This window comes from Sorex fumeus, unplaced genomic scaffold, assembly GCF_029834395.1.
Source record: "Sorex fumeus unplaced genomic scaffold, SorFum_2.1 ptg000026l, whole genome shotgun sequence".
Taxonomy (NCBI): Eukaryota; Metazoa; Chordata; class Mammalia; order Eulipotyphla; family Soricidae; genus Sorex; species Sorex fumeus.
This window is the reverse complement of record NW_026606083.1, coordinates 11,323,247-11,348,214: the sequence shown is the minus strand read 5'-3', so window position 1 is coordinate 11,348,214 and position 24,968 is coordinate 11,323,247. Positions and strand designations below refer to the sequence as shown.

At 56.5% G+C, this 24,968-nt stretch overlaps 2 protein-coding genes across 2 annotated transcripts in view; both read right to left on the bottom strand.

Moving 5' to 3' along the window:
• CDC123 (cell division cycle 123) overlaps positions 1 to 24,968 on the bottom strand; it is a 312,575-nt gene that overhangs the window by 177,065 nt on the left and 110,542 nt on the right. The gene's annotated exons all lie outside the window — the stretch shown is intronic.
• Positions 1 to 24,968, bottom strand: part of CAMK1D (calcium/calmodulin dependent protein kinase ID) — a 176,756-nt gene that overhangs the window by 94,294 nt on the left and 57,494 nt on the right. The window contains exon 2 of the mRNA XM_056114509.1: positions 6,910 to 7,041. Within this exon, the coding sequence (XP_055970484.1) occupies positions 6,910 to 7,041 (132 nt within the window). The remainder of the gene's footprint in view (positions 1 to 6,909; positions 7,042 to 24,968) is intronic.

Here is a 24,968-nt window from a genome sequence, read left to right as displayed (position 1 = left end):
AGGAGAGTGACATTTACCATCGGGGAAGCTGGGGGGCAAGTGGTACTGCATGGAAAATATCACGTTAAGTGAAATGAGTCAGAAAGAGAGGGACAGACATAGAAAGATTGCATTCATCTGGGGAACATAAAGTAACAAAATAGGAGACTAATACCCAAGAATAGCTGAGATAAGTACCAGGAGGTTTACTCCATGGCTTGGAGGCCAGCCGCACATGCTAGGGGAAAAGGCAGCTCAGATAGAGAAGGGAGCACCAAATAAAGGGTGTTGGGAGGATCCTCCCAGGATGGGAGAAGCATGCTGAAAGTAGACTATAGACCGAACATGATTGCCACTCAATGCCTCTTTTGCAAACCACAACACCCAAAAGGAGGGAGAGAGAACAAAAGGGAAAGCCCTGCCACAGAGGCAGGGTGGGATGGGGGGGATAGGGGGTGGGAGGGATATTGGGACCCATGGTGGTGGATAATGGGCACCGGTGGAGGGATGGGTACTTGATCATTGTATAACTAAAACCCAAGCACAAAAATTTGTAAGTCTACAACTGTACCTCATGGTGTTTCACTAATAAAAATTGAAAAAAAAAAAAGAAATTCCACACAAGTGAGCCTCATCAGCATAACTACCGCCTTCCTTCAGCCCCCACGGCCATGGCCACGCTGCTGCCCCTCTCTCCACCCAGCTGAGTGTGCAATCAGGGCAGCCTCCTCGTGCCTTCGGGCTCTGCTCTCATGAAGGGTCCCTGTCTATGCACCATGCTTGAGGCTAACATGGACATTTTCCTCCCGTGTTTCTGCCCCAGGTCGATTCAATTCTCAAGCCTGACCCAGGGGAGCCCGAAGAGGGGAAGGCACATCCCCCGCCCTTGGATCCCTCCAGTTCTCCTCCAGCCGGGCCCAGTTCACACCCCGGGATGTGTGAGCGGTGGGCACTGTATCTGTCTGGGACTCGCTCTCCTCAACCCGTCCAACAAGCAGATGGCCCACTGCATCCACACATGATGATTCTGAACTTTCGAGGACGGGAGAGCCACGACCAACAGCACACAGAGCCGCTCAGCCCACCCGGCCTGGCCTGGCCCGGCCGGCGAGTGTGGATCTGATCGTAGGGGCAGGGCTCACATTCTCCAGGCACGGTGCCCAGGGCCAATCTCCAGCTCCTGCCCGTGCCAGGCTGTCCCCAGAGGCTTTCCCACCCACTCAGGGAACCTGAGCACGGTGCCCTGTGGCTCCAGTCTCTCCCCCTCACTCTCTGCTTAAACGACAGGGCCTATAATTAGAGCTTCCGTGCCTTCTCCACACAGAGCAGAGACCTGAGCTCGTTACTGGCCCTGTTTGAACAGGCGCCTCCAAAGCCTGCAGCCCGCTGAGCCCTGGGGCCAGGCTCTTGGAGTTCACACAACCCTTCGGGGTGGCCAGCTTTATACACCAAATCCTGAGAGCTGAGGGCCACGCTGGGGCCAGCGCTTCACAGAAGCATGTGCCCCTGCACGCCGAGACTCTTTAATGTCTATTTGGGTCGGCCTGCCTCGGTGCGGCCTAGATTTCCAGCCCGAAACAATGGACTGCTGGACTCTGCAGAGTGGACAGTGCCCCGAGAACCCCAGGAGTTGGGGAACCCCAGGCTCACACACTCAGGTCTGGGGGTTCACAGTAAGGGCCACCCCGTGCCTGGGGAGTTGGGGTCCTGTCCACAGACCCTAAGAAGAGAAGGTGTAGTGGCTTTCCAACTGGAGGAAGCCTCCCCCACTACCTCCCCCATCACCTTAGACTTGATTTACTCACCCAACTATATACGGCTTCAAATGTGTCCTAAGTAACACAAACACTGTCCTTCTGTTGTTCATGGATTTGCTGGAGCGGGCCCAGTAATGTCTCCATTTTGAGACTTGTTGTTACTGTGTTTGGCATGTTGAATACGTCATGGGTAGCTTGCCAGGCTTTGCCGTGCGGGCAAGATACTCTCGGTAGTTTGCCGGGCTCTCCATGAGGGATGGAGGAATCAAACCTGGCTCGGCCAGGCTGGCTGCGCGCAAGGCAAACACCTTACTGCTGTGCTATCGCTCCAGCCCGTCCTAAGTAAAATCCTCCTAAAAATGAATCTATCTACCATATAAATAAATGTCCAAACATTATTAAAAAAAAAAAAGAGTCAATCCAATGCAAGTTTAAGCAGAGAGAGTCGACACTGGTGGATAAACTGTCTTTCTCTGGTTGCCCTTCATGCCCGCTCAGGCCTCTTGACACTTAATCCTCTGGGCGCTGTGATCCTCTGATATAAAAGCTGGTCTGGGGGACCAGAGGGAGGGATAGTAGAGTGGGTAGGGCTGCCCTGCAGACGGCTAATCCATCCTCAGCATCCCTGAGCAACGCCAGGAGTAATCCCTGAATGAGAACCAGGAGGAAGTCCTGTGCATCACAGAACAAAGCCCAAAGCTTGTCTGCTTTTTAGGAGTATCAGCAATCTCCCTCTCTCTCTCCCTATCTCTCCCTCTCCCTCCCTCTCTCTCTCTCTCTCTCTCTCTCTCTCTCTCTCTCTCTCTCTCTCTTTCTCTCTCTCTCTCTCTCACACACACACACACACATACTTCTGTAGAATGATTTAAGCAGAGTTTCTATCAATCATTAGTTACGTACATTTACAGAGGAAGAGGGGAAACATTTGACAAAATATGTCACCAGAGGAATTTGAAGCACAACTGAGGCATGCCAGGTCTGCAGGTGACTAGGACAGCTAGGACGGGGATTGGGGGTGGAGAGCAAAGAGAGGGTAGTCACCCAGAAAAGACAGACCTCCTTCGAACCTCCTGTCTAGGGGGGGCACGCAGAAAGTCTGGTCTTGGCCAGGTCTGTGGGGTGGCCTGAGGGACCCTGCAGGCACGGCCCCCTCAGGTCAGCTCCACCTACAACAGAATGTGGGTTTGATCACACACACACACACACACACACACACACACACACACACACACACACACTACCAGCATTGTCACCACGGAACTCGACTATGCTTTATGGCAACTGCACAGTTGTTTGCTTGTTGTTTGGGGTTTACTGTCTCAAAATTCAAAGGAGTGCCCAATGCTGGTTTTCTGGAAGAGCCCAGAGGGCTGGCGTGACCCAAGATAAAGCTGTTTCCTACTACCGTAAGCTTAGAAATATTATTCTTTACTCTGGCCATGTTCTCATGTCCAGGGGACCGTTGGAGAGAAGGAACCTGCCCGGGTTAAGATATTACTTCCCCGATGACCAGCTGGGGTCTGGAAAATCTGTCCCACTGGGGGGACTCAAGCACCAGCTTTTTTACCATCACCAGGAGAGCGATTCTATTCACCTGAACAGCTATGTTTCTATTGTTTCTCCGGCCACACAGCAACAGGGGCCGAGCAAGCGACAGGGCAGTCTTCAGCCAGAGCTCAGCTGGGGGCCAGAGCTGGTCAGCCACAGCAGGTGGAGCCTGAGGTCTCATGGGTGGGTCCCCAGATTAAAATAAGTAAATGCATTCAACAACGCAATACAGATTCTAATTCAGACAGATAACTAACCAGGCCCAGCACAGGCTTTGCATGCAGGTACCCGGTCAGACCCTTGGCACCACATAATGCTATAAGCATTGCTGGACACAACCCCCAGACACACAGAGCCAAGAGAAGCATCTCCCCACATCCCTGCCCCCAGCACTGCCAGGAGATCCCCCCCGCAAATAAACAGATGAATAAATAAATCAATACATAAATAAGAAAAAACAATCCCTGAAGAGGTGGAGTGATCCCTGAGTGCAGAGCCAGGAGTAAGCCCTGAAGCCCTGAGCAGCACCAGGTAAGGGCCAAATGGAAGAGAGAGAGAGAGAGAGAGAGAGAGAGAGAGAGAGAGAGAGAGAGAGAGAGAGAGAGAGATGAGAGAGAGAAAGAAAGAAAGAAAAAGAAAGGAGGAAGAGAAAGGTCAAGTATTACGGGCTTCCGCCCTCGCCTTGCCAGGGCCCTGCCTCTCCGGGTCCTTCCTGCCCTGCCCACCCAGGGGAGGAAGCGGGCAGCTGTCCCTGGGTCTGGGGAGGGCTCTACAGAGACTGCTCCCAGCCACACGCATTCAAACATGCTCTGGTCTCCCAAGAGCACCAGCTGCCTCTTCCTCTGTCCACCTCAGGGCTCACCGGTGCCAGCAGATGCCAGTGGGGAGCATGGAGACCACGAGTCCCACAGGAGAGGGAGCAGGGAGACCATGGGGCCCAGGGGAGGACAGTGCTGGCGCTTGCGATGTGAGGTCCAGTAACCGCACCAACACCATGGACCTTAACACGACTGCGAGCATGCCACCCTAAGTACAGTTATTAGAGAAGAGAAGGCTGAGGGGTGGAGGTGGGAGGGGCGTGTCTCAATATAGCCTACAACACTGACCCTCTGATAATGAATTCACTCCGTTGTGTCCGCTGGTCAGTTTGCAGCATGGACGGGCATTCTCTCTGTTTTACTGGATATGGAATTCAGAGAGAGGGAGCAGGACTCTGGCTGGACACTGTTAGAGGCTTCACCCTCCTGCACGTTCACTAGTAGAGGCATTCGTGTGGCTCACTTTTCTTCCTTTCTTTTTTTGTGTTTTGCTTTTTGGCTCTGCACTCAGGAATTACTCTTGGCGGTGCTTGGGGGATGATATGGGATGCTCAGAATCGAACCCAGGTCGACTGTGTGCAAGGCACACACACCCTTCCCGCTATACTATCGCTCCGGCCCATGGCTTACTTTTCTGAAAGGGGAAAAAAAAATCAACAACCGCCAGTTCCACAAACAGTTTTGAAGGCAGCTCCCCCAGCTCTGTCCTTCCAGACCCCCCTCCGTCCTTCTAGACCCCCAGCACCACTCAGAGGCTTTCTTCCTGCTGCTTTGCAGAGCCGAACTGCTTCTCTTCCCACGTGCAGGGGACCAACAAACCAATGAGGGCCTTCCCAATCATCTCTCTGTCCTTTTGTCCCCGGGGGGGCGCGGATCAGGCTCTCACAAGCCAGCAGGGCGGAAACCAAGATCAGCCCCTGGTGGCTGCCTCCACCTCCCCTACCCCCCCCCACACACCCCCCTATTCCCCAGCCCAAGCCAGGTGGAGAGAAAAGAAGCTCCTGGAGCACAGGGGCTGGGAGCGCGCTCAGTGCTGAGGGCACGGCCGTCCTGCACGGGACCGGCTCGCCCTCAACTCCCCCTGCAATGCTGAGGACCCCCCATCCTGCAGAGCCGAACCAGCAGAGCGTCCCGGGCCCTGCTCGGAACTGCTGAGAACGGGCCCTGATTTCCTCCTAGCCACGGAAGGACACAAACATCTCCCTGCTCTGCAGTGCCCAAGCGATGGGGAGGATACAGCCAGACAAGTGGGCCAGCCCTGGCTCTCAGAGCAGAACCTCCAGAAGGTTCTGGGCCCACCCAGAATTCCATCTGAAATGGCCAATAGTCACCGGGAAGCTTTGACTCAGAACCAGAGCAGCCCCTCCCCCTGCAGCCAGCTTCCTGGCGGAAAACGGGCTGCTCCGCTCTGTGCTTTGCTCCACGCTTCGTTAATGGAGCTGCTTCCAGCTAGACGCTAATGGACAACTGAGACTCATCCTCCTGCAGCCCTCTGCGGGATGATTCTGTACAGTCCTCCCCCCCCCAACCCCCCAGACCAGCAGAGAACCTGGGAACCAAGCAAAGGCCCCAGCCCAGACGTTCCAGCAAAAGGCCCAGACCCTTCTGGAATACCCCCCCACTGTTCAAGCGGGGGTCGGAGACCGTGACCCTCCAGGACACCTTGGTGCTAGATTTGGCCAGTGGGGGAGGGGGGTAGTTGGGATGGGGGCTGGGGGTATGAGGCTGGGAGCCCCGAGAGCAATGTGGGGAGGGGCTGGGTTTCCGCCCACTTCCCGGCCAGGGCTCCCTGCCCTGTGCCTCACCCTAGCCCCCTCCTCGCCCTAGCCCCCTCCGTGCTCAGGGGCCCCTCAAAGCCCTTTCCCAGGCTGTTCACGGCTCTGCTCCCAAACCTTGTGAGAGCAGGGAAGCGACTGGGTCATAGAGTGTGGGGGCCAGGCTGGGCCAGGTGTGAAAGACAGAATCTTGGGGATGCGGGCCCGGCCCCCTCAGAGTGTGTGTGTGTGCCCTGGACAGGGGTTCAGAGGTACTCAGGGGAACCCCCACACACACCAAGACTCTGGGGAGAGAACGTTCTGAAGAACAAGCTCCAAGAAGCATGGGGATGGGGACACAGCTCGGGCTGAGGCTGGCAGCCCCTCCAATATGTGCTGCCCCTCCCCTCACCCCCAAGGAGCCCCCCACAGCTCCCTTGTGTATGAGCTCCTCACTGAGGGGTCCGACTGCCCCACTTCAAGAGCCACAAACAGGGCCAGAGCGACAGTACAGCAGGCAGGACGTCTGCCTTGAAAGAGGTTGATCTGGGTTCAATCCCCAGAATCCAAGATGGTCCCCTGAGCACCGCCAAGAGTGATCCCGGAGAGTAGAGCCAGGGGTGAGCCCTGAGCACTGCCAGGTGTGGCCCAAGGACCAATAAGTAAGTGAATGAATGAAAAGAGGCACAGCAGCCCCCAGAGAGTAAAAGCATCCACGCCACCAGCAGCTTCTGGCCACTAACGGCAGTTTGCAAACACCAGGTAAGCACCAGGGCATTGTGCAGACCCTGTGCCAGGACCATTAGTAACGCCAGGGGGCTGAGCCCAGTCGCTGACCCAGAGAGGGAGCAGCAGACCACGGCCAGGGCCCACCCATGGCCGAGCTCTGCCTAAAGCAGGTCCCCACTGAGGCTAGGAGGGGCCTGGTCTGGGGAAGGGCTTGGGCCATGCCATACCTGGTCATGAAAACGACCCCGCGTGACCCTGAGGGCGCGGGACGGCGACGCCCGCCCGAGCAGCCGGCCCTCCCCGCAGTGGCACCCAGGCACTTACTTCCTCAGCACTGCGATCTCGTTCTCTATGCTGCTTTCCTTGCCTTTCAGCGCCTTCTTGGGGATGCACTTCACGGCAAACAGCTTTCCCGTCGCCTTCTCTTCAGCCAAGACCACTTCGGAAAACGCCCCCCTGGAAACGAAGGGAGAGAGAGGCGGGTCAGATCTGAGGGTGGCGGTGCACCCGGGGTGGCTCCCACACTATCCTGGTGACAGGCCGCATTGCTGTGACCTTTGACTCCAGCTCTCACCCTCGCGTTCAAAGAAATGTGTGCACATCCATGTGCACGTGTGTACACGGGCACCAAACATGCAAATGCAGGCCAGCCTTCCTGCAGAGGAAGGTGGATGACTCAAGGGGGGGGGGGGCGCGCTGTAGACAGCTCCAGGGCAGGGGACCCCAGGTATGCTCCTGGGAAAGGCCTTCCAGAACGATGCTGCTCCACCCTAGGGGATGAGAGAGACGCACCCAGAGGCCAACGGGATCCGCACAGGCCCGTTTGTCCCCAGAGAATTCCAGAGCACCTGGCACACAGATAATTAGTTGTCGAAGATAGTGAGGATGTGATTACAGAGTAAGCGGGAATGCCATGTAGTGTTGGCCCAGGGCTGATTGGTTGGTAGGGGCGAAAGAGTTCACATACACACTCACACATATACGCACACATTCACACATTCACACACAAACTCACACACGCACATATACACACTCAGACTCACACAAACACAATCACATACACATGCACACACATGCTCACAGACACACACACTTACATACTCACATATACACTCACATACATACACATACACATACACTCACACAGATGTGCACACACACATGCATACTCACACACATATGCTCACACACTCACATACTCATACACATGTGCACGCACACTCACAGACGTATACTCACATACACACACACACATACACACACACATACACCGCAGGGCTGATAAGGTTTCCTGCCTGAAGACAGGAAGTCCGTTTCACCAGGGCAGGGCACCAGGCCCCCAGCGCCAGGCCCTTGGCACCCTGTGCGTTGCCCTCCGTGTGGTCAGCCTGGCACGACTGGGGCTCAGCTGCTCCACCGTCCCAGCTCTCAGCGCTGCAGACCCCAGAGACCAAGACCCACAGAACCTTCCCTGCCCGTGGCTTGTGGGTCGCCTCTCCCTTGCGGCTGCCGGGGCTGTGCTCTGGAGTGCCCAGAGATGCTGCGGTCAGGAGTGGAGCCATCTCTCCCTGCCTGGCCCCTCACAGACTCCTGCCCAATGAGAGGAATTCCCCACTATCTGGAACCCACAAGGCTCCCCGACAGTGCTCAGGAGCATCAACCTGAGAGTGAGACACAGCCCAGCTTCTGTGTCCCCATCTCAGTGTCTCAGCTGAGGGCGGGACAGTCCCCCCACAGAAATAGTCGCAAGTGTCAGAAGGAGGCTCTTCTGCCCAAGTCCACACTGGACTGACCAACAGGACTCTCCCCTCTTGGTGCTGTGGGCCTCACACAGACAGACAGGAATCTTCTAGAACCAGCCAGAACATGCAAAACAGACACCCACCCAACACCCGTGACAGAACAGGGTGGGGAGAAGGCTCAGCGCTGGGCCGCGTGCGCTCGGAGGAGGACCGAGTTTCTCCCCAGCACCTCGTGGTCCCCTGGGCACCAAGCTTGGTGTGGCAGGGAGAAGGGGGACCGGAACCAGTGGGAGACAAAGCCGGGCCAGCCCAGAGGCTTCCTCTGAAAGCCAGGTGACACGTGTAGGCACTTCTGGCCCTGGAGCTGGCCCTGGCCCTCACCGTTGTCTCGGGGACAGACTGGGGAGGAGACGACCCCCTCGCCCTCGGTCCAAGAGTCCCTAAGCGCTGCTCCAAGCGACAGACTACAACTTCTGTTGGGGATGGGAAGATTCCCCCCAGGGCAGAGCAAGCCCGACAGTGATGGGTAAAGACGCTGCCGCCTGCTCAGTTGCTGGAACGCGATCTAGTTATTCTTCCATTGATTTGTTTTTAGATGAAACAGAGCTGACAACAGCTGGTAAGGCACTGGCCTTGCACATGGCTGAACCAGGTTTGGTCCCCGGCATCCCATATGGTCCCCTGAGCACCGCCAGGGGTGATTCCTGAGTGCAGAGCCAGGAGTAACCCCTCAGTATGCTGGGTGTGGCGAAGAAAGAAAGAAAGAAAGAAAGAAAGAAAGAAAGAAAGAAAGAAAGAAAGAAAGAGAAAGAGAGAGAGAGAGAGAGAGAAAGAAAGAGAGAAAGAGAGACAGAGAAAGAGAGACAGAGAGAAATGAAACATTCCTCCTCCTCCTCCTCCTCCTTCTCCCCTTATTCCTCCTCCTCCTCTTCCCCCTCCTCCTCCTTCTTCCCCTCTCCTCCTCCCCCTCCTCCTTCTCCTCTTCCTCCTTGCCTCCATAGAAAGAAACTGGTGCTGTGGCCACAGGCCAGAAGCCTTGTCCCTCCACGACCCCGAGAACCATGCAAGAAGGTGCTGTCACCTCCATTTCCCTCCAGTTGAAGGGGGAAGACGGACAGAAAACAGTTCCCCATCGCCTCCATCCTCCCCGGCGGGGTTGGGCCGCGCCCCCTCCTGCTGGGCAGCCAGCCGGACAGCAGGCACTGGCCTCCTTTATGCTCTCCAAGCAAAGCAGCCTTCGGAGGGGATGGGAGATTAACATAAATTGTTATTGTTCCTGCAATAAATAGAAATCACTTGAAGACACTTCCCCTGTTCCAGGAAAGCTAATTAAAAACATCAGAAGCAGAAACTCATGAATGAAGAGTCTGGGCACTTTCAGCTAATTACTCAACAAAGTAAGGGTGAAGGGGAGAGAGCAGGAGTTGGGGGGGGCAGGGGCGGGGGCGGAGGGGTGCAGGGAGGGAGGCTGAAGCAAAAAAAAACAATAAAAAAAATCCCACCCCAAACCCAGGGCCTATATAGAGTCTCCAGGCAGCCCAAGGAAGTGATTGCCTAGGAGCAAAGTGGGGCGGACAGCAACAGCCCTGAGGACCAGCGGCCAGGCTGTGGGAGAAGCACAGACCTGCCCGGTGTCGCCCTCGAACAGAGGGACACGCAGGCCTCCGGGCCCCACCCTGCCCCGTCCTCAGCAGCCCTTTGCGGTTTGTCCTGCTGGGCAAAGCGCCAGTTCAAAGAACGAGACTGGCACAGGCACGTCGGAGTTGGGTCCCAGAGTGCGGTCCTGAAGGCAGTGGGGCTGTGGGGGTCTGGGGCCACGCAACGACCCCTCGAGGGGCTGCGTGTGCCCGCGGCTCTCCTGTCTGTGTGCCCTGCTCTGCTTCGTGGAGGGGCAGACAGGCCTGGGCCACGGCAGCGCACATGGAGCTGAGGTGGGTGCGTGCTCCAGGAGGGAGGTGCCCGGCATGGCCCCTCCCCCACAAGGAGCCCGCCCACCCCCCTAGGGGCACAGCACGGTCGGGCCTGAGTCCCCATGCAGCCCTCCCGTCACTGGCGGCCCTCGTGCCCACCAAGGGCCCCTCGCCTCCCATGCTGCTGCACTACCCGCCCGGCGCCACCCCCACCCCCACACCAGATCCTCTGAGCGCCAGAGGGAGTCTATAGCCAGCCCTGGGGGTTCAACTCGCACCCCTCACCTAGCGCCCCAGGCTTCCAGAGTACCACGGGCGGCGCCTTCCCTCATTTGAACACACTCCTCTGGCTTCCTACCTGTGAGAAAAAGCCTCCTTCCAGAACATTCCTGAGGCTTCAAGATTCATGTTGGGACCGTAAGGATAGTACAGCAGGGAGGGCACTCGCCTTGCACTCGGCCAACCCAGGTTTAATCGCTCCCCCCCCACACACACACTCCATCCAAAATGGTCCCCCCACCCCCAGGAGTGATTCCTGGGTATAACCTGGAATAACCCTGAGCATGGCTGGGGTGGCCCCAAACAAAGACAAACAAACTTCTCTGCTTTCCTGGTATATTCTAAGCCACACACCCAGCAGCTGAAATGCCTAAACAATATTTAACAAGTGAGCGTGTTTGGGACCACTGTTGTCTTGGTAAAAATTTGGTTAAGAACTTAAAATTTGTCAGCTTTCGATAGGCCTTTCTGCAAACTCTTGCCCTGATGAAATTCGTATAATTTGGTAGGAATGAAGAGAGCAGACTCTCTCATTTTCAGGGGCTCAAAGGACTTTAGAAAGCACATAATCTCGGGAGAAAGGAAAATGCGGTGTTGAAATCTGCACTTTTTACAGGTTGTGACAAGTTGTTTATTTGATTTCTGAAGGAAACCAATTATTCTATTTTTAAAAACACACCAAGTTTCTATCTAAATTAGATCTCTACGACAGAGAAATTAGAGGGAGAGGCCAAACAAAAAGTTACTCTGGAAATGCTAAATATTTTCTGCTCCTGCAGATAAGCTTACTGATTACAGAAGGTGGGTCCCTTAAAGCTAAGCCACTGGCGGCCACCGACTCTAGGTAGGAACAGGAGGAAGCCCTCAGCTCTTGGACAGCTGCGTTTCCGAGTCCAGGGGCAAATGTCACAGTCTCGGCTGAGCAAGGAATTCCAAGCCACAGCTGTCACTGGCCCTTCAGACATGAGGGCCCTGGAAGAGGCCCTGGACTGTGCTTTTGCAGAGCTCAGAAGGGCAAGAGAGAGCGGGTTCTGGTAGGTTTTTAATGTGGGGCCATTTCCCTGCAACGGAGTCCGTCCCAGGGCTGGCAGTCAATCAGCTATGACTGACAAGCCCAATGGGTCAATAGGAGACCGAGAACCGAAATGGGTCTGTCTCATTCTCCCTAACCAGCCTAAGGACGTGTGCCTGGGTAAAAACAGACATCAAGGACTTGGGTAACCTAGAGCATCCTTGGCCTTCTAGTTGTGAATAAATCCTGTCTCCCAGCACATCTTGTGCCCAGACCTGTGGCCAGAACTCAGCTAAGCCATCCTGGAGATGTCCGCCACCCACCACCCATTTCGACGGTGACCAAGAGTCGAGAGTGTCCGCTTTCCCAGATGCTCATGAGCATTTACACTGACCTTATTAAAGAATGAATGTCAGGCTGGAGTGATAGCACAGCAGGTAGGGCGTTTGCCTTGCACGAGGCCAACCCAGGTTCAATCCCCAGCATCCCATATGGTCCCCCGAGCATTGCCAGGAGTAATTCCTGAGTGCATGAGCCAGGAGTAACCCCTGTGCATCACCGGGTGTGACCCAAAAAGCAAAAAAATAAAAATAAAGAATGAATGTCGGTGAGCATCGAAGAAGAAGGTGGTCCAGGGCTGACGGGGCCAAGAGCAGGTCACTTACAGCGGAAGTCACGAGGCAGGCGTTTAGCTCCCAATAGCCCACGGGGGTCTGCACAGGGCCACACACTGCCCACTGTCCTCACCGGCCTGGCCCAGGCTTAGAGAGAAGCCTGTGATTCGCAACAAGAAAGGGGAAGCGGTGCCCGACAGCCACGCTAAGCCTCCCACCGCTGAGTAGAATCTTCTCCAGCCCAATTAGCCCAAGACTGTGCTATGGTGGCAGCGCTCTGCCCCGGCGGCCAAGAGTCACAGCCAGCCGGATCGTTCGTTGCCTTTTCATGCTTCCCTGTCATTCTCCAGACAAATCAGACTGTGTTATTCACACCACTGCCCAGGCACTGTGCCGCGAGACGTGCGTTTCCCCACCCCCCCCCCCCCCCCCGCCCCAGGCTGCAGCCAGAAATTAAAATGTTCTTTTCCACTAAGCACAGCTTTCCCCGGGTCAGGAGGGGACAAGGCAAAGGGCTGGTGCGGAGAGGAGGGAGGGAGAAAGATCCAAACAGCAAAAAATGAAGATAATGACACGTGCTATATTCAGAGCATCTAAGGAACAGTGGCCGCTGGCAAGAAGCGTTATTTTGTTGTTGGTGGTGGTGTTGGGTTTTGCTTTTCGTTTGGGGCCCACACCCAGTGGGGCCGGAGGGTGACTTCCTGCACCATACTGGGGCGAGGGGGACCTTGCGGAGTTGGGATCAAGCCCCGGCTTCGTATGAAAGCAAGTGCTCCGGCCCCTTGAGCCTGCCCCTCCCCCATTCCCCCTCCCGCCCCCCAGAAGCGATTCTCATAGTAGGGAATTCTGTCTGCTTGCCCGCTAACAATTGCCAAAACCCAGAAAATCCAAATGAAGAAGCAGAGACATAGAGGGAGCGACCTCACCGTCTACACAAACCCCCAGGCAGAGATGAGCCACTGTGGGCGTGCTCTGTGCTGTCACTTTGGTTTTGGTTCTGGTTTGGGGGGCTCCCGAGTGGTGCCCAGCATGTATTAAAGGGGTCTTTTGACCATGTCTACATCAGGGCCAGAAGGCGTCGTATATATATAATCTGCTATTTTAAAAATAGCGGATGTCGTATATATATGATCCGCTATTTCCTTCTTCTAGAAGAAAATAAATGAGAGTTTGAAATGGCAAAATGCAGGTGATATGTGCTACTGAGGGGCAGGGAAAGTAAATCTCAATCTGGAAATACAACAGAGGGGCAGGAGATGGCCCCAATGGTCTGCCGTCCCGCCCCACAAGCGCAAGACCCCGACTCGGATCCCCTCCAACTGTGTGTCCCTGCCACAGCCGTGGCCCTGAGGCTGCAGAGACACCTGCTCGGTGAGACACCGCAGTGTCCCGCCTGTGTGGCTGAGCCTAGATTCACCAGGAGTGGCCCCGGGGTCGTCTGCCCCACTGTGTGGGCGTCCCTCCCCCATAAAAGTGTACAAGGAAGCAGTCACTTATGGCAGTTCCTTGGTGTGCCCACCGCAAGAAGAAAGAAGCTTCTTCTGGGCTGGGATGAACCCATGGTGGTTGCCTCAAGCCTCCTGGTGGTCACGGGTCCCAACGGCAGGACGGAACCCAGACACAGATATCTCGTCCCGTGATGATTCGTCATTGGCTTATGGGGGAGAGAACCAAACCTCAAAGCCAGAATTCAGAGGTGAGGGGCGGGCACACTGCAAAGGTAGCTGGAATGCCCAGGACAGCCAACAGCAGGGGCCGTGGCAGCTGGACGGCCCGAGTGACTGAAGGGGACAGCGAGGGCCCCAGCACAGCCAGTGACTGCACAGTCTCGCCCGGCACACGTGCTGCCGTAATTGTCTGTGTTCCGGTCCAGCGTTTCTGAATGGAAATAGATGTGGCGTCCCCCATCCAAGTGACAGGTTTACCTGACAGGAAATTCACTGAGGCAAACATTTTTCCTACTTCTGAGCAACAGGGAAAACGACTTTCTTCTTTTTTGCCTAGAAAACTCCCTTCTGTGCAGGTTAGCAGGAAAACAGCTTTGTGGCTGCCTGGAAAGTCCCTGAGCTGGCCAGGTAGGATGGCACTGAGCTGATCAGGAGGGACGCCCCTGAGCTGACCAAGTGAGACACCACTGCACTGACCAGGTGGGCCACCCCTGAGCTGACCAGCTGAGACGCCCCTGCGCTGACCAGGTGGGACACCCCTGAGCTGACCAAGTGAGACACCGCTGCACTGACCAGGAGGGACACCTCTGAACTGACCAGGTGGGTCGCCCCTACGCTGACCAGGTGGGACGCCTCTGCACTGACCAGGTGAGACGGCCCTGAGCTGACCATGTGGGACGCCCCTGTGCTGACCACCCATCACAGAGAGGCACTTTGGCCAGTAGGTTGAACAAAGCTGCAGACAGACGTGGGTCATAACACAGTTGTCCCCCTGCCTGCCTGACTCGGAATCTGAGCCAAAGGAGTCCTTCCCTTCCCAGGAGAGACCACTGCATCCTCCCATGATGGACACCTGCAGAGAGGCAGAGGGGGCCTTAGCCCACTCCACCATGACCCTACCCAGAGTACCCATGCTGGTGTGTCCCCTGGCCGGCTCCAGCCGCAGACACTTGTCGTCAGGCCCTTTTGGGGACTTTGCCCTCCAATGGGAGAAGTGCTGGATTCCTGGGGAAGAGTAGGAAACCTAAACCACACACACACACACACACGCACACGCGCATACATACACACGCGCACACATACACACACGCGCACACACATACACATACACATGCACACACACGCGCGCACACACACACGTACACATGCATGTGCACACGTACACACACACACACAAACACACGCCATGTGAGACAATCAGCCTTCCTGCCCTGCCACCGAGATTCCATGCTCCAGAAAAGCAGGCTTAACACCGAGGGGCGGGGCCTGGGACTCCCCCAGCCCCAGGATGTGCGGCAGGACTCCTGTCCCCCAGAGCCCCCCAGTGCCCCGGGTCCCCAGGCCTGGAGGACACGGGCATCACCGGTCAGCCTCGGGTGCCTGCCATGCTGGCAGATTTCATCCCACAGCTGTGTTTGTGGGCCCTGAGATCTGCAGGCCAGGCCAGCCCCACTCCCAGCCGCTGCTCCCTCCACCTTTGAACCAGAAGATCAAAGCAGCCGCCTCTCAAAAGCAGCAAAAAGACAGAGCACCGTGTTCCGCCCACCAGGAGCCTCTGAGATGGCAGCTGAGCCCGGAAAGCATCCCCACTCCCAAGCCGTGCCGCACAGCAAAGGGGGAGGGGTCTGGGGCCGGAGAGAGATGCTCCGAATATGGGCACCTTTGGCACTGCCAGACCCCGGGCACCAGCAGGTATTACCCCAAAACAAAGAAAATGGGGTTCCATTTCTCGGGGGTTGGGTTTATCCCTGCAGTGCTTTACCAGAAAATACTACAGAAAATCTCAACAGGACCTTCCTCTCAGGGCTCGCAGCGAGAGGAGGAAGCCGTCCTTCCTGTGCTCACTCAGCACGAGAACCGGGCATGGAAGGCAGAGGTCTGTGCGCCTTCACCAACAGGAGCGGAATCACGGGAAGGAAAGAGATGGTTTAAACATGAGGACAGCCCGATACTGGTTCTCTTTGCATCCCTCTGAGCAGCAGGCTCGCACACCGAGCACCATAGGAGTGAGGAGTCTTGGGGGAGGAGGGTGCTGGCCCCCATCCCGGCAACGACGCTGGAGGGGCACGTTGGACCTGCAAAGCCAGAGCTGAGCTCAGAGGACCCTGGGACTGCAGAGAAGCGCGCTGGGAAATGCAGTGCACGAAGCTGGGCTTCCAAGGGCGTGTTCACACAAGGTCTGTCCACGAAGCATCCCGTCATAGACAGGAAAATGACAGGGCCCACAGAGGGGTGAGGTGACCCCCCCAGGCCCAGCTGAGAGGAAGGCAGAGTTCTGAGCGAAGAACCAGCCCACCAGCCAAGCTGCACTCAGAAAGTCCCATCTTCAACTTTGTGACTGTGTGTTTCACCGTGATTCAATTAAAAAAAAAAAGAAAGAAAGAAAGTAAGAAAGAAACCACAGAACTCATCTTCCTACGGAGCCGTAGCCTTTCCAACAGCAATAAATAAGAATTTGTCTTGCTCTACAGGCTTGCCAGCGTTTGGGTTCTAGATTCTGCCAATTCTAACATCTGTGGTGCTTCATTGTTTCACAGAAAGTTAAGTCTTGCAAATCAAATGAGAAGAATTAGATGTCTGTTGGGGCCAGGTGACCTCTGTTTGGAGAATGAGTGGACAGTATTGTTTGGGGCCATTCCTAATGGTGCCTGGGATCAAACCCGGGCTCCATCCTTAAGCTCTCTACTGACCCCAAAGATTTTCTTTCTTTCTTTTTTTTTTTTCAAGATTTTCTTTTTATAGCCTAAGCAACAAAGGGCGGGGGCGGGGGGGGGGGGGAAGGCAAGGTGGTGACCTTAAGAAAGGGAAAAACCAATTATGAATGGAAAAAAATTAAAACTCCAGTGACACAACTCTGTATGTCCATGGCCACTATGTATTGATAAAAATTAATCAAACTGACAATACCAACGGGAAATGCTCTCAGGAATGCGGAGCAATTAGAACGATCGTCCACTGCCAACGGGAATCTACAGTGGACACCTTGAGCTTCTCTGAGAAGGTCCAACCTGTTCCCACATCTCACCCAGCAATGCCACTCCAGGTATTTGCCCGAGATAAATAAAAAGGCTCGCTGACCCAGAGCCCGGGTGCAATGCCCATGACCACTATATTCACTCAAAGGGAAGCTGATCCCAGGGACCAGCAGCTGGTGAACAAAAGAACTCCCACATGACTGGATGTGTCCTCCAGTGGCAGGGAAACAAAACTTAAAAAAAAAAAAGCCGCAGAGAATTGAAGCAGGAGTGACAGGGATGAGTCACAAATGCTCTGTGTCATCACCCGGACCGCACAGCATCATCCATCCCTACTACATTCGTGCCAAGAACCACTGCGGAGAAAGAGAATTAACGGCAGGGACCGGTGGTACCAGGGCCTGAGGGGGCCCCCTGGAAACGAGGGGCAGATGGGGTGGGGTGGGAAAGTGTCGGTGAAAACGTGCCAAGGTGCTGGTGATGGTTGTGACGCCACGTTTGAGTCAAAGCCAGGAATGTGCAGAGTGGTTTTCACCGCACAGAAGCACAGAGGGGCTTTTCAAGAGGGGACACACACACACACACACACACACACACACACACGTAACGTGTGCGGCCACTAGCCAAGCCAGGCCCCCAGCACGGAACTTGGCATCCCGTCAGGGGGCAACAGAGAAAGATTTCATTTCTGCCTTTTAGAGAACAAGCAACTTGGCTTGGAGCCAGCACTAGTCAAGTGCCCTTTGTGCAGACCCGGTCAGGGAGCTAACTGACCCCAATTGTGACGAAAACATCATGAATAATGCCGATGGTGAGGGTGGCAGCCTCAGCTCTGAGCTCTGGTCTGGTTCTCCTGAGGGATTTGGAACTTGGAACCCTTTTTCTTGTCTGGAATAAAACAGTCCACCCTGCTCCCTGGCTGGGCTACTGTAGGGTCCCGGTGTTCTGCACAGCGGGAGGAGCAGATGGAGTTTACTTTGGGGGGAGGTGAGGGCAGAGCACACCCAGCGATGCTCAGTGGTCACTCCTGGTGGGTTCCAAGGACCGTATGTGATGGTGGGGTCCAAGCAGGCAGGCTGAGTGCAGGGCAAATGCCCAACCCCCTGTACTGTTGCTGAGGGTTGTACAGGGTTTTTACCACCCACAGTTTTATTGATCAGACAGGGACGGTGGCCCAATGGTAATACACCCACCTTGCATGCATGAAACCCGAGTTCAGTCCCTGGCAGTGCAAAAACTATTGTTTTAAAAAATAAATTGTGAGAGGATTCTGTCTGCACACGGAGACGCTCTCGGAGGCCAGGAGCACTGGCGGTGGAACCGGGACTGGTCTTACGCGAGATAAATGCCTCATCCCTAAGCAGCAATCTGGGGTGGGCGTAAAAGGGAACAAAACAATGTCTTCCTTACTAATTGATGCACACACAGCCGGTCTGGTCCAAGCTAGACCTAAGCACTTAGGAAACCTATAAAGTCGAGAGGAGCCTGGGAAATCTGAGCGCGGGTGTGCAGCCGGTTGCCTGGGCTAATGATCCACATTGCGTAAAGCCTCCGTTATCTCCTCATGAGCGCAGTCGATGGGAAGGTCATCACTCACTCGTTAGTACTAACAGGACCACCCGCTGGACCTTTGCGTTTGCATTTGGGATTCTCCAATGCCCTCGCCCGCAGCACGCAAGGAAGCTGTCCTCACGAGGGCGGCCCAGTGCCCACCCTCGGGAGGAGATGCTCAAGCCTGGCAGAGACCAGGAGTGGGCGTGGGGGTGGAGGGAGGAGAGGTCCTTCTAATGCAGAGCTAGCTCCCCTCCCTCCAGGAGCTCGATGATTCCAGGGTTCCGCAGCAGAGATGAGGCCCCATCGGTCCAACACTCACTCATTCAGAGTCCCGAGCCCTGGCCCCAAGGAGCCCCCGCCAGCTTACCAGCCTTCCTTTCCACCAGCGGCCCAGAGCAGGCGATTGCTGGGGAACTGCAGCCAGGACACCGTGCAGGCACGTACCTAGGCACGCATACGGGTACGGGTACATACATAAGCACAGGTACATGCATATATGCACAGGCAGGCACACGCAGGCACACACGCACACAACGCATCCTGAAAGGCAAGCATGCACACAGACACGCACACACGCTTACAGGCACACAGACACACACGCGTGCATGCGTCCACCCAGACGGGCACGCATACTGGCACACCCGGGCACACAGTCATGCTTGCATCCGCACATGCACACACTCAGACAGAACGCACGCACCCGCACATCTGCACAGGCATGCATGCGGGCATGCACATCTGTGCACACGCACATAGACACAGGTAAGTATTCAGGTACACACACGTGCGTGCACACCCACACAGGTATACAGGCAGACATGCACACACGCTAGCACACACATAATCAGGCACCTGCACGGGCATGCATGCACGCTGGCACATGCAGGCATGAACACATGCACACGCACACAAGCGTACACACGCATGCACAGCCACACAGGCCTGCAGAGGCTCCCCCCATGTACCCCCACCTTGCCCCAGGCTGCCCACCCAGCCCCTCCCGAGGAATGACCCCAGTGGTGACAACACAAGCCACAAGACCAGTCACCTCCTCCCAGGGACAGGCCCCTGCAACCAGAACCAGGCAGGGCCCCCACGGCGTTCTCCTGGGGGCTGCCCTAGACAGCGGGCCAGGCCCCCGCTCGTGAGCCTGACTGTGTTCTTGGAGGGCCGCGAGGAGCCGCCTGTTGAAGAAAAGCAAACGGTGGCCGGGGCGAAGGTACACAGGGTGCACCTGCAGGCCTCCAGGATGGGAAAAGTCAACAGCGCTGTTTGTCTTTCCTTCCCGCGCCTCTGAAATGGCCTGGCGCACACGTGTTTTTCCCCGGGAAACCAGCAGACTGCAGATGAGCTCTGGTGACCTTTGAGGAGTGTCACCTCCTGCCCTGGGCTGGACAAAACACTCAAGGTCAGTGCCCTGCACCCACAGGCAGAGCTCTGGGCACGGAGCCCCAAGGAGGGGATGCCAGGTGAACCGAAAAGACAGCACCCAGGTGGGTGTGTGTGCTGCGGGGTGCAGGGGTGGGGATGGGTGGCCGAGCCTGGCCCTCCCGCAGAGCAGGGCAGCACGGCCAAATCCCCGGCCTCCCTCCGCTCTCCTGGTGCAGGGCGGGTGGCCTGCAGGGAGAGCGCATCCGTGGTGCGCCAGGGTAGGGCTACAGCGTGGCTGCAGGGGAGCACAGGGCTGTGCTCATTTGCAGTCATTTCCCTGGCAGTGATGCGGAGTGGGGAAGGACGGGGGTCCAGGAAGCTCCCGGAGGTAAGTCGGGGTCCCCGCTGCACCAGACAACCAGGAGTTCGTCACGGTTCTCAGCAGGGCACAATGAAATCCCGTAGGCTAGTGATGCTGAGCAGGGACTGGGAAGGGGGTAGAGGGAGGCAGAGGTGGGCTGGCAGTGACCGAGGTGGTGGTGCCACCTTCTGCAGCGCTGGGCTCAGTTCTGCCCCTCGAGGGCACACCTGGAGGGGGGCGGGCGTCCAGGGGATAGTGGCTTCCCCCAGTGCTGTTCACCTGAAGGCGGTCCCGCTGCCCATCCCTGCTCCTGCTACTCGGCACTAAGGACAAGTGGGAGCCACAGCATGGCCCTGCTGAGCACTCAGGAGGAGGCCCCGTGGCTGTCCCCCTGCTCCCCCCCTCCCGGCTGCAGAGGGGGAAGCAGAGCCCTGGTCCTTGCGCCCTCAGCCTGCTGAGCGGGCATCGAGGCTCTCCTTCTAGTCAACACGCACGTGCAAAGAACAAATTCAGGGGCACGCCCTTCTTGGGGAGAAATGCTAGCTTTCAAAAAAATGTATTAAAGAATTGTGATTTACAGGGTTATTGGTTGTTGAGTTTCAGGCATATATTTCAAACACCAATTTCACCACCAGCGTCAACCTCCCTCCCGCCCTTCCCGCATTCCCTCCCCAACCCCCGCCCCCGGGAACCTTCACAGGCACGTGACAAAGGTCCGTGGTCGCTGAGCTCTCATGCTTGCATGCCTCAGTGCTGCTGAGTCTTTGCTTTCGAGTCATGCTTAACGCCAAATCCCTGGCAGAACTGACGCCCCGAGCCCTGCTCACCCGTTCCTTCCCCTTCCTCCTTCTTCTCCCCTTGACTACCTTCCTTCTCTGTCCTTCTCCTCTCTAAACTCTGGGGCCCAGGGGGTCTCGGCCTCCCCCTTTTACTACAGTACAAGAAGTTCTTGCTTTTCCGGATGCGGCGAGGGCTGGGGTGGGGAGGAGGCAGGCGGTGGGGGAGGGTCCGGATCCATCTTTCCGGGTCTGGCCTGCTTGCTGGTACAGGCTCCTACATGTCACCCAGCCTCATGGAGACGGAGCCCGCGATAAAGTCACTAGGCAGCCACTGAGTTCCAGCAGGAGCGTCACTAAAGCCTGGGAAGAGTCACCAGCAGGGCCAGTAACGACTCTGATATAGCACAACCACCCGGGGGCAGTGGAAGCTGGCCAAGGCCACAGGACGAGCTCTCTTCTGGGGGTCCCGGGAGGAGCCGGGAAGGGGCCGTGGCAAGGGAGCAGCTGGGGCTCCCTGGCCCTGGGACAGCCAGAGGTCTCTCTATGCCCCATCTGCCACCTTCCACCAGGCAGCCGAGGCATGCAAGCGATCTGGATATTCCCAGCCAACACTCGCAATAAGTCCGTCCATATTCCCAGCCCGGCTGCACAAGGCTGGTTTCTCCCCACACTTTTGAAAAAAAAAAAAAGAGGGGTCAAGAGGAGCCTCCACGCACAGGGTCAGTGTCTCAGCTTACCCTCAAGGGCTTGTCCCGCCATCGCCAAATACCTCTGACCCCAGACTGCCAGGAGGTTCTGATACTGTGCGGCCAGCAGAGAGGGCCCAGGTGACCCTCCAAATACCACCCCCCCCCGGAAAAGTGCGCCCAGGACAGGGTACGCTCAGGAAGCAGGAGGGCCTCACCTGCCACTCTGCCATCCGACCCTGTGACCGGGCTGTTCCCACCCCCACCCTGCTCAGGAGAGCCAGGGACAAAGGGGCCAGGGGTGGAGGGCAGGGGGCTCTGAGAGCTCACATGGTGGGAGTCCAAGAAAGAGAGCAGCGCCCCCAGGATGGGCTCCAGGAGGGACAAGGTGGCCAGCCTTGTCCACCAGGGCCAGGGTCCAGCTCATCCCACCCTTCTCACCTGATCCAGACACACACACACACACACACACACACACTGAGCCACTGACGCCCCCAGATGGAAGCTCACATGTCCTGGAGACATACCAGGACGGCTGCCCCTGGACCCCTCCGAGTGCCTCGGGGAGAGTGGAGGAGGACCAAGCTCACTTATCAGCCCGCGCCATCCTGGCTGCACCTCCCTCAAATGCGGAAGGGTGGGGCAGCCCAACTGGAATTTTCTGCCCGGAGATAAGATCCCCACGCCCAGCAGCCGACCCCTCCCCGCCCCCTCACATCGCCAGGTGGCCCTGTCACCCCAGGGGGACCTGCCTCTGCTCCCCCCTGCTCCCCGACTCTCACTGGGCGGGTCTAAACACATCACAGACAGATACCTGGTCACCCTGGGCAGAGATGGGCTTGCGTCAGCCCACGCTCCCAGAAACACACGCGATGTGCACATTCTAGAACATTCCAGAACATTCTCCTGCCCTGTCCGTTCCCCCAAAGGCCCGAACCACACATTCCTGGGCCTCCTGATCGGCTTAGCTCTGGTCTCCCTAGATGACTGGATCAGACCTTGGATGGTGTCGGTCCCAGCAGGCCTAAGAAAGATTCTGGAACCAGTCTGAGGCCCAGACACCCCCTTGAGGGAATTTCTTCAGCTCCCCAGCTGGCTCCCACCACTCTCTCCCAGGTGCCGCAGACTGGGCCTCCTGGTGGGGCATCCGTCAGGGAGAGGGGCATCCATTTCCTGCCTCGGGCCCACAACATGAAAGCCTCCAGCTCGGCTGAGTCTGTCTGCTCAGCCAAGAGGGAAAGAGCCATGAAATATGCATGTGAGTCTGGACTTCGGCCGCGCCACCGCAGAAGGAGCTTCTCAGAAAGGCAGAGCCCAGGCTGCCCGTGGGGTGCCCTGGATGATGCCCCCAGCCCAGCTCTGAGGACCTACCCAGTGAAGAGCCCAGCCGGGGTGGGGTGCTCCTGGAGGCTCTCCCCACCCCTTGGCCAATCCCTGAAATGATTTTCAGACGCGAGTGAGAAGTAACAGACCCCGCAGTCAGGAAAGCCCTTTTGGGGGCTGCCTCAGACCTTGGCCCCGGAGGCCTCAATGGACCCACTACAGAAACTGGGCAGGACTAGTGGCTGGCTGGACCCTGCGGCAAGGCCTGTCTCCCGAACCCCGTGGGGTGCTGCTGGGCTGTACAGACGGGCAGTGGGACGGGTGTCCAGTGGGACAACTGTCGATGTCCTGGCCTGCAGGCCGGAGGGGGCCTGTCTGCCTGTGAGGGTCTCCATCTGCTCTGGACAGTCCCTACTCCCCGATCTCAGGCCACAGCCCCCCCCCCCCGCCCCCTGTGGGATGGGCATGGCCAGGCATCCTCCACCGAGCTGCTTGGGAGTGGGTGTAACCCCAACTGGTCGAAGAAGCCAAATCCCACAAAACATCACAACGGACCCGGAGGGACCTTGGTCGCTGCCCAGCCACCCACTTTGACCCAGGCATCTCCCGCTGCTCAACACAGACCCCGCATGCCAGGACTCATGGCCAGTCTCCAGCCCAACAAGTAGAGTCAGTCCTGTCTGAATGTAAACCCCACACAGATGTCCAGAGCCTGGGCTTGTCACGAGGCGCCTGTCCCCGTGTCTGGGAAGCTCAGGCACGTCCGGATCACCTCGGGGGTGCTGGGAGTGAGCGAATGAGTGCGGGGCAGAGGCACATGCCTTGCCTACAGCTGACCCTGCCTGTCCCCCTGAGCCCTGAGCATCAAGCATCGCCAGGTGTGCCCCCTCCCCCGCACCCAAACCCAAACACAGCTCCGGAGCATGTAAGAGAAAGCTGGGCACCAAGGCCTGTTCCCCACGCTGCTCTGAGCCTGTACTCCCCGTTTTTTCACAGACGGAGCCTTTCACAGCCTGTCTGTAAGAGGGTGGAGCATTTCCGTGGGTTCCAAACTGCTGAAATGTTTACTCCCCGACATATATATATATATATATATATATATATATATATATATTAAATAGGCAATACCGGCAAATAAACTAGTGTGTACTCTGCAAAATATTCAAGAACTAGTTTTTACTCCCTTAACTGGTAAACAAAAAAAATCTTTGCCCTCTAAAAATTAAGGTGCTTGCTATAGACCAAACATGATTGCCACTCAATGCCTCTTTTGCAAACCACAATACTCAAAAGGAGAGAGAGAACAGAGGGGAATGCCCTGTCACTGAGGCAGGGTGGGATAGGGGGAACGGGGGGGCGGGGGGGCGGTGGAAGGGATACTGGGATCTGTGGTGGTGGGAAATGGGCTCTGGTGGAGGGATGGGTATTTGGTCATTGTATAACTGAAACCCAAGCACAAAATTTGTAAGTCTACAACTGTACCTCATGGTGTCTCACTAATAAAAATTAAAAATAAATAAATAAAAATTCTTACTACATGAAACTGAAAAAAAAATTAAGGTGCTTGGAGCTAGAGTGATAGTATAGCAGGCAATGCGCTGGCCTTGCCCACGAACAACCCGGGTTCCATCCCCGGTATCCCAGAAGGTCCCCCAGCACCTCCAGGAGTGACCCCTGAGAGCAGAGCCAGGAGTCAGCCCTGAGCACTCCTAGGCATAGCCCCCAAACGAAACAAAACAACTGTAGGTGCTTGTTTTCAGCACCAGGTAGGTGTGCAGTTACTGGGGCACAGCACAGCCTGCCTGAGTTTTTTTTTTTTTAACCCAGAAAGAACTGAGAAGCTAGAAGAAGGGGAGACGCTCAGCAGGATGCGACCCAAAACAACCCAGAAAAAGACAAAAGATGAAACTTGCTGATGGAGGTGGGGGGAGTGGAAGGGGCCTGACGTGCCACGTAGAACTTTCCGGGGTCTAGCTGTTACCAGTGCGCCTGCCCAGACTAGGGAGAGCCACGAGGCCCAGGTGCAGGAGGCCCAGGTCCTCCCCGGCCCCACCCAGCACCACACTGGGGTCCCCAAGTCGCACCCGGAGTGACCCTGAGCGTCTCTGGC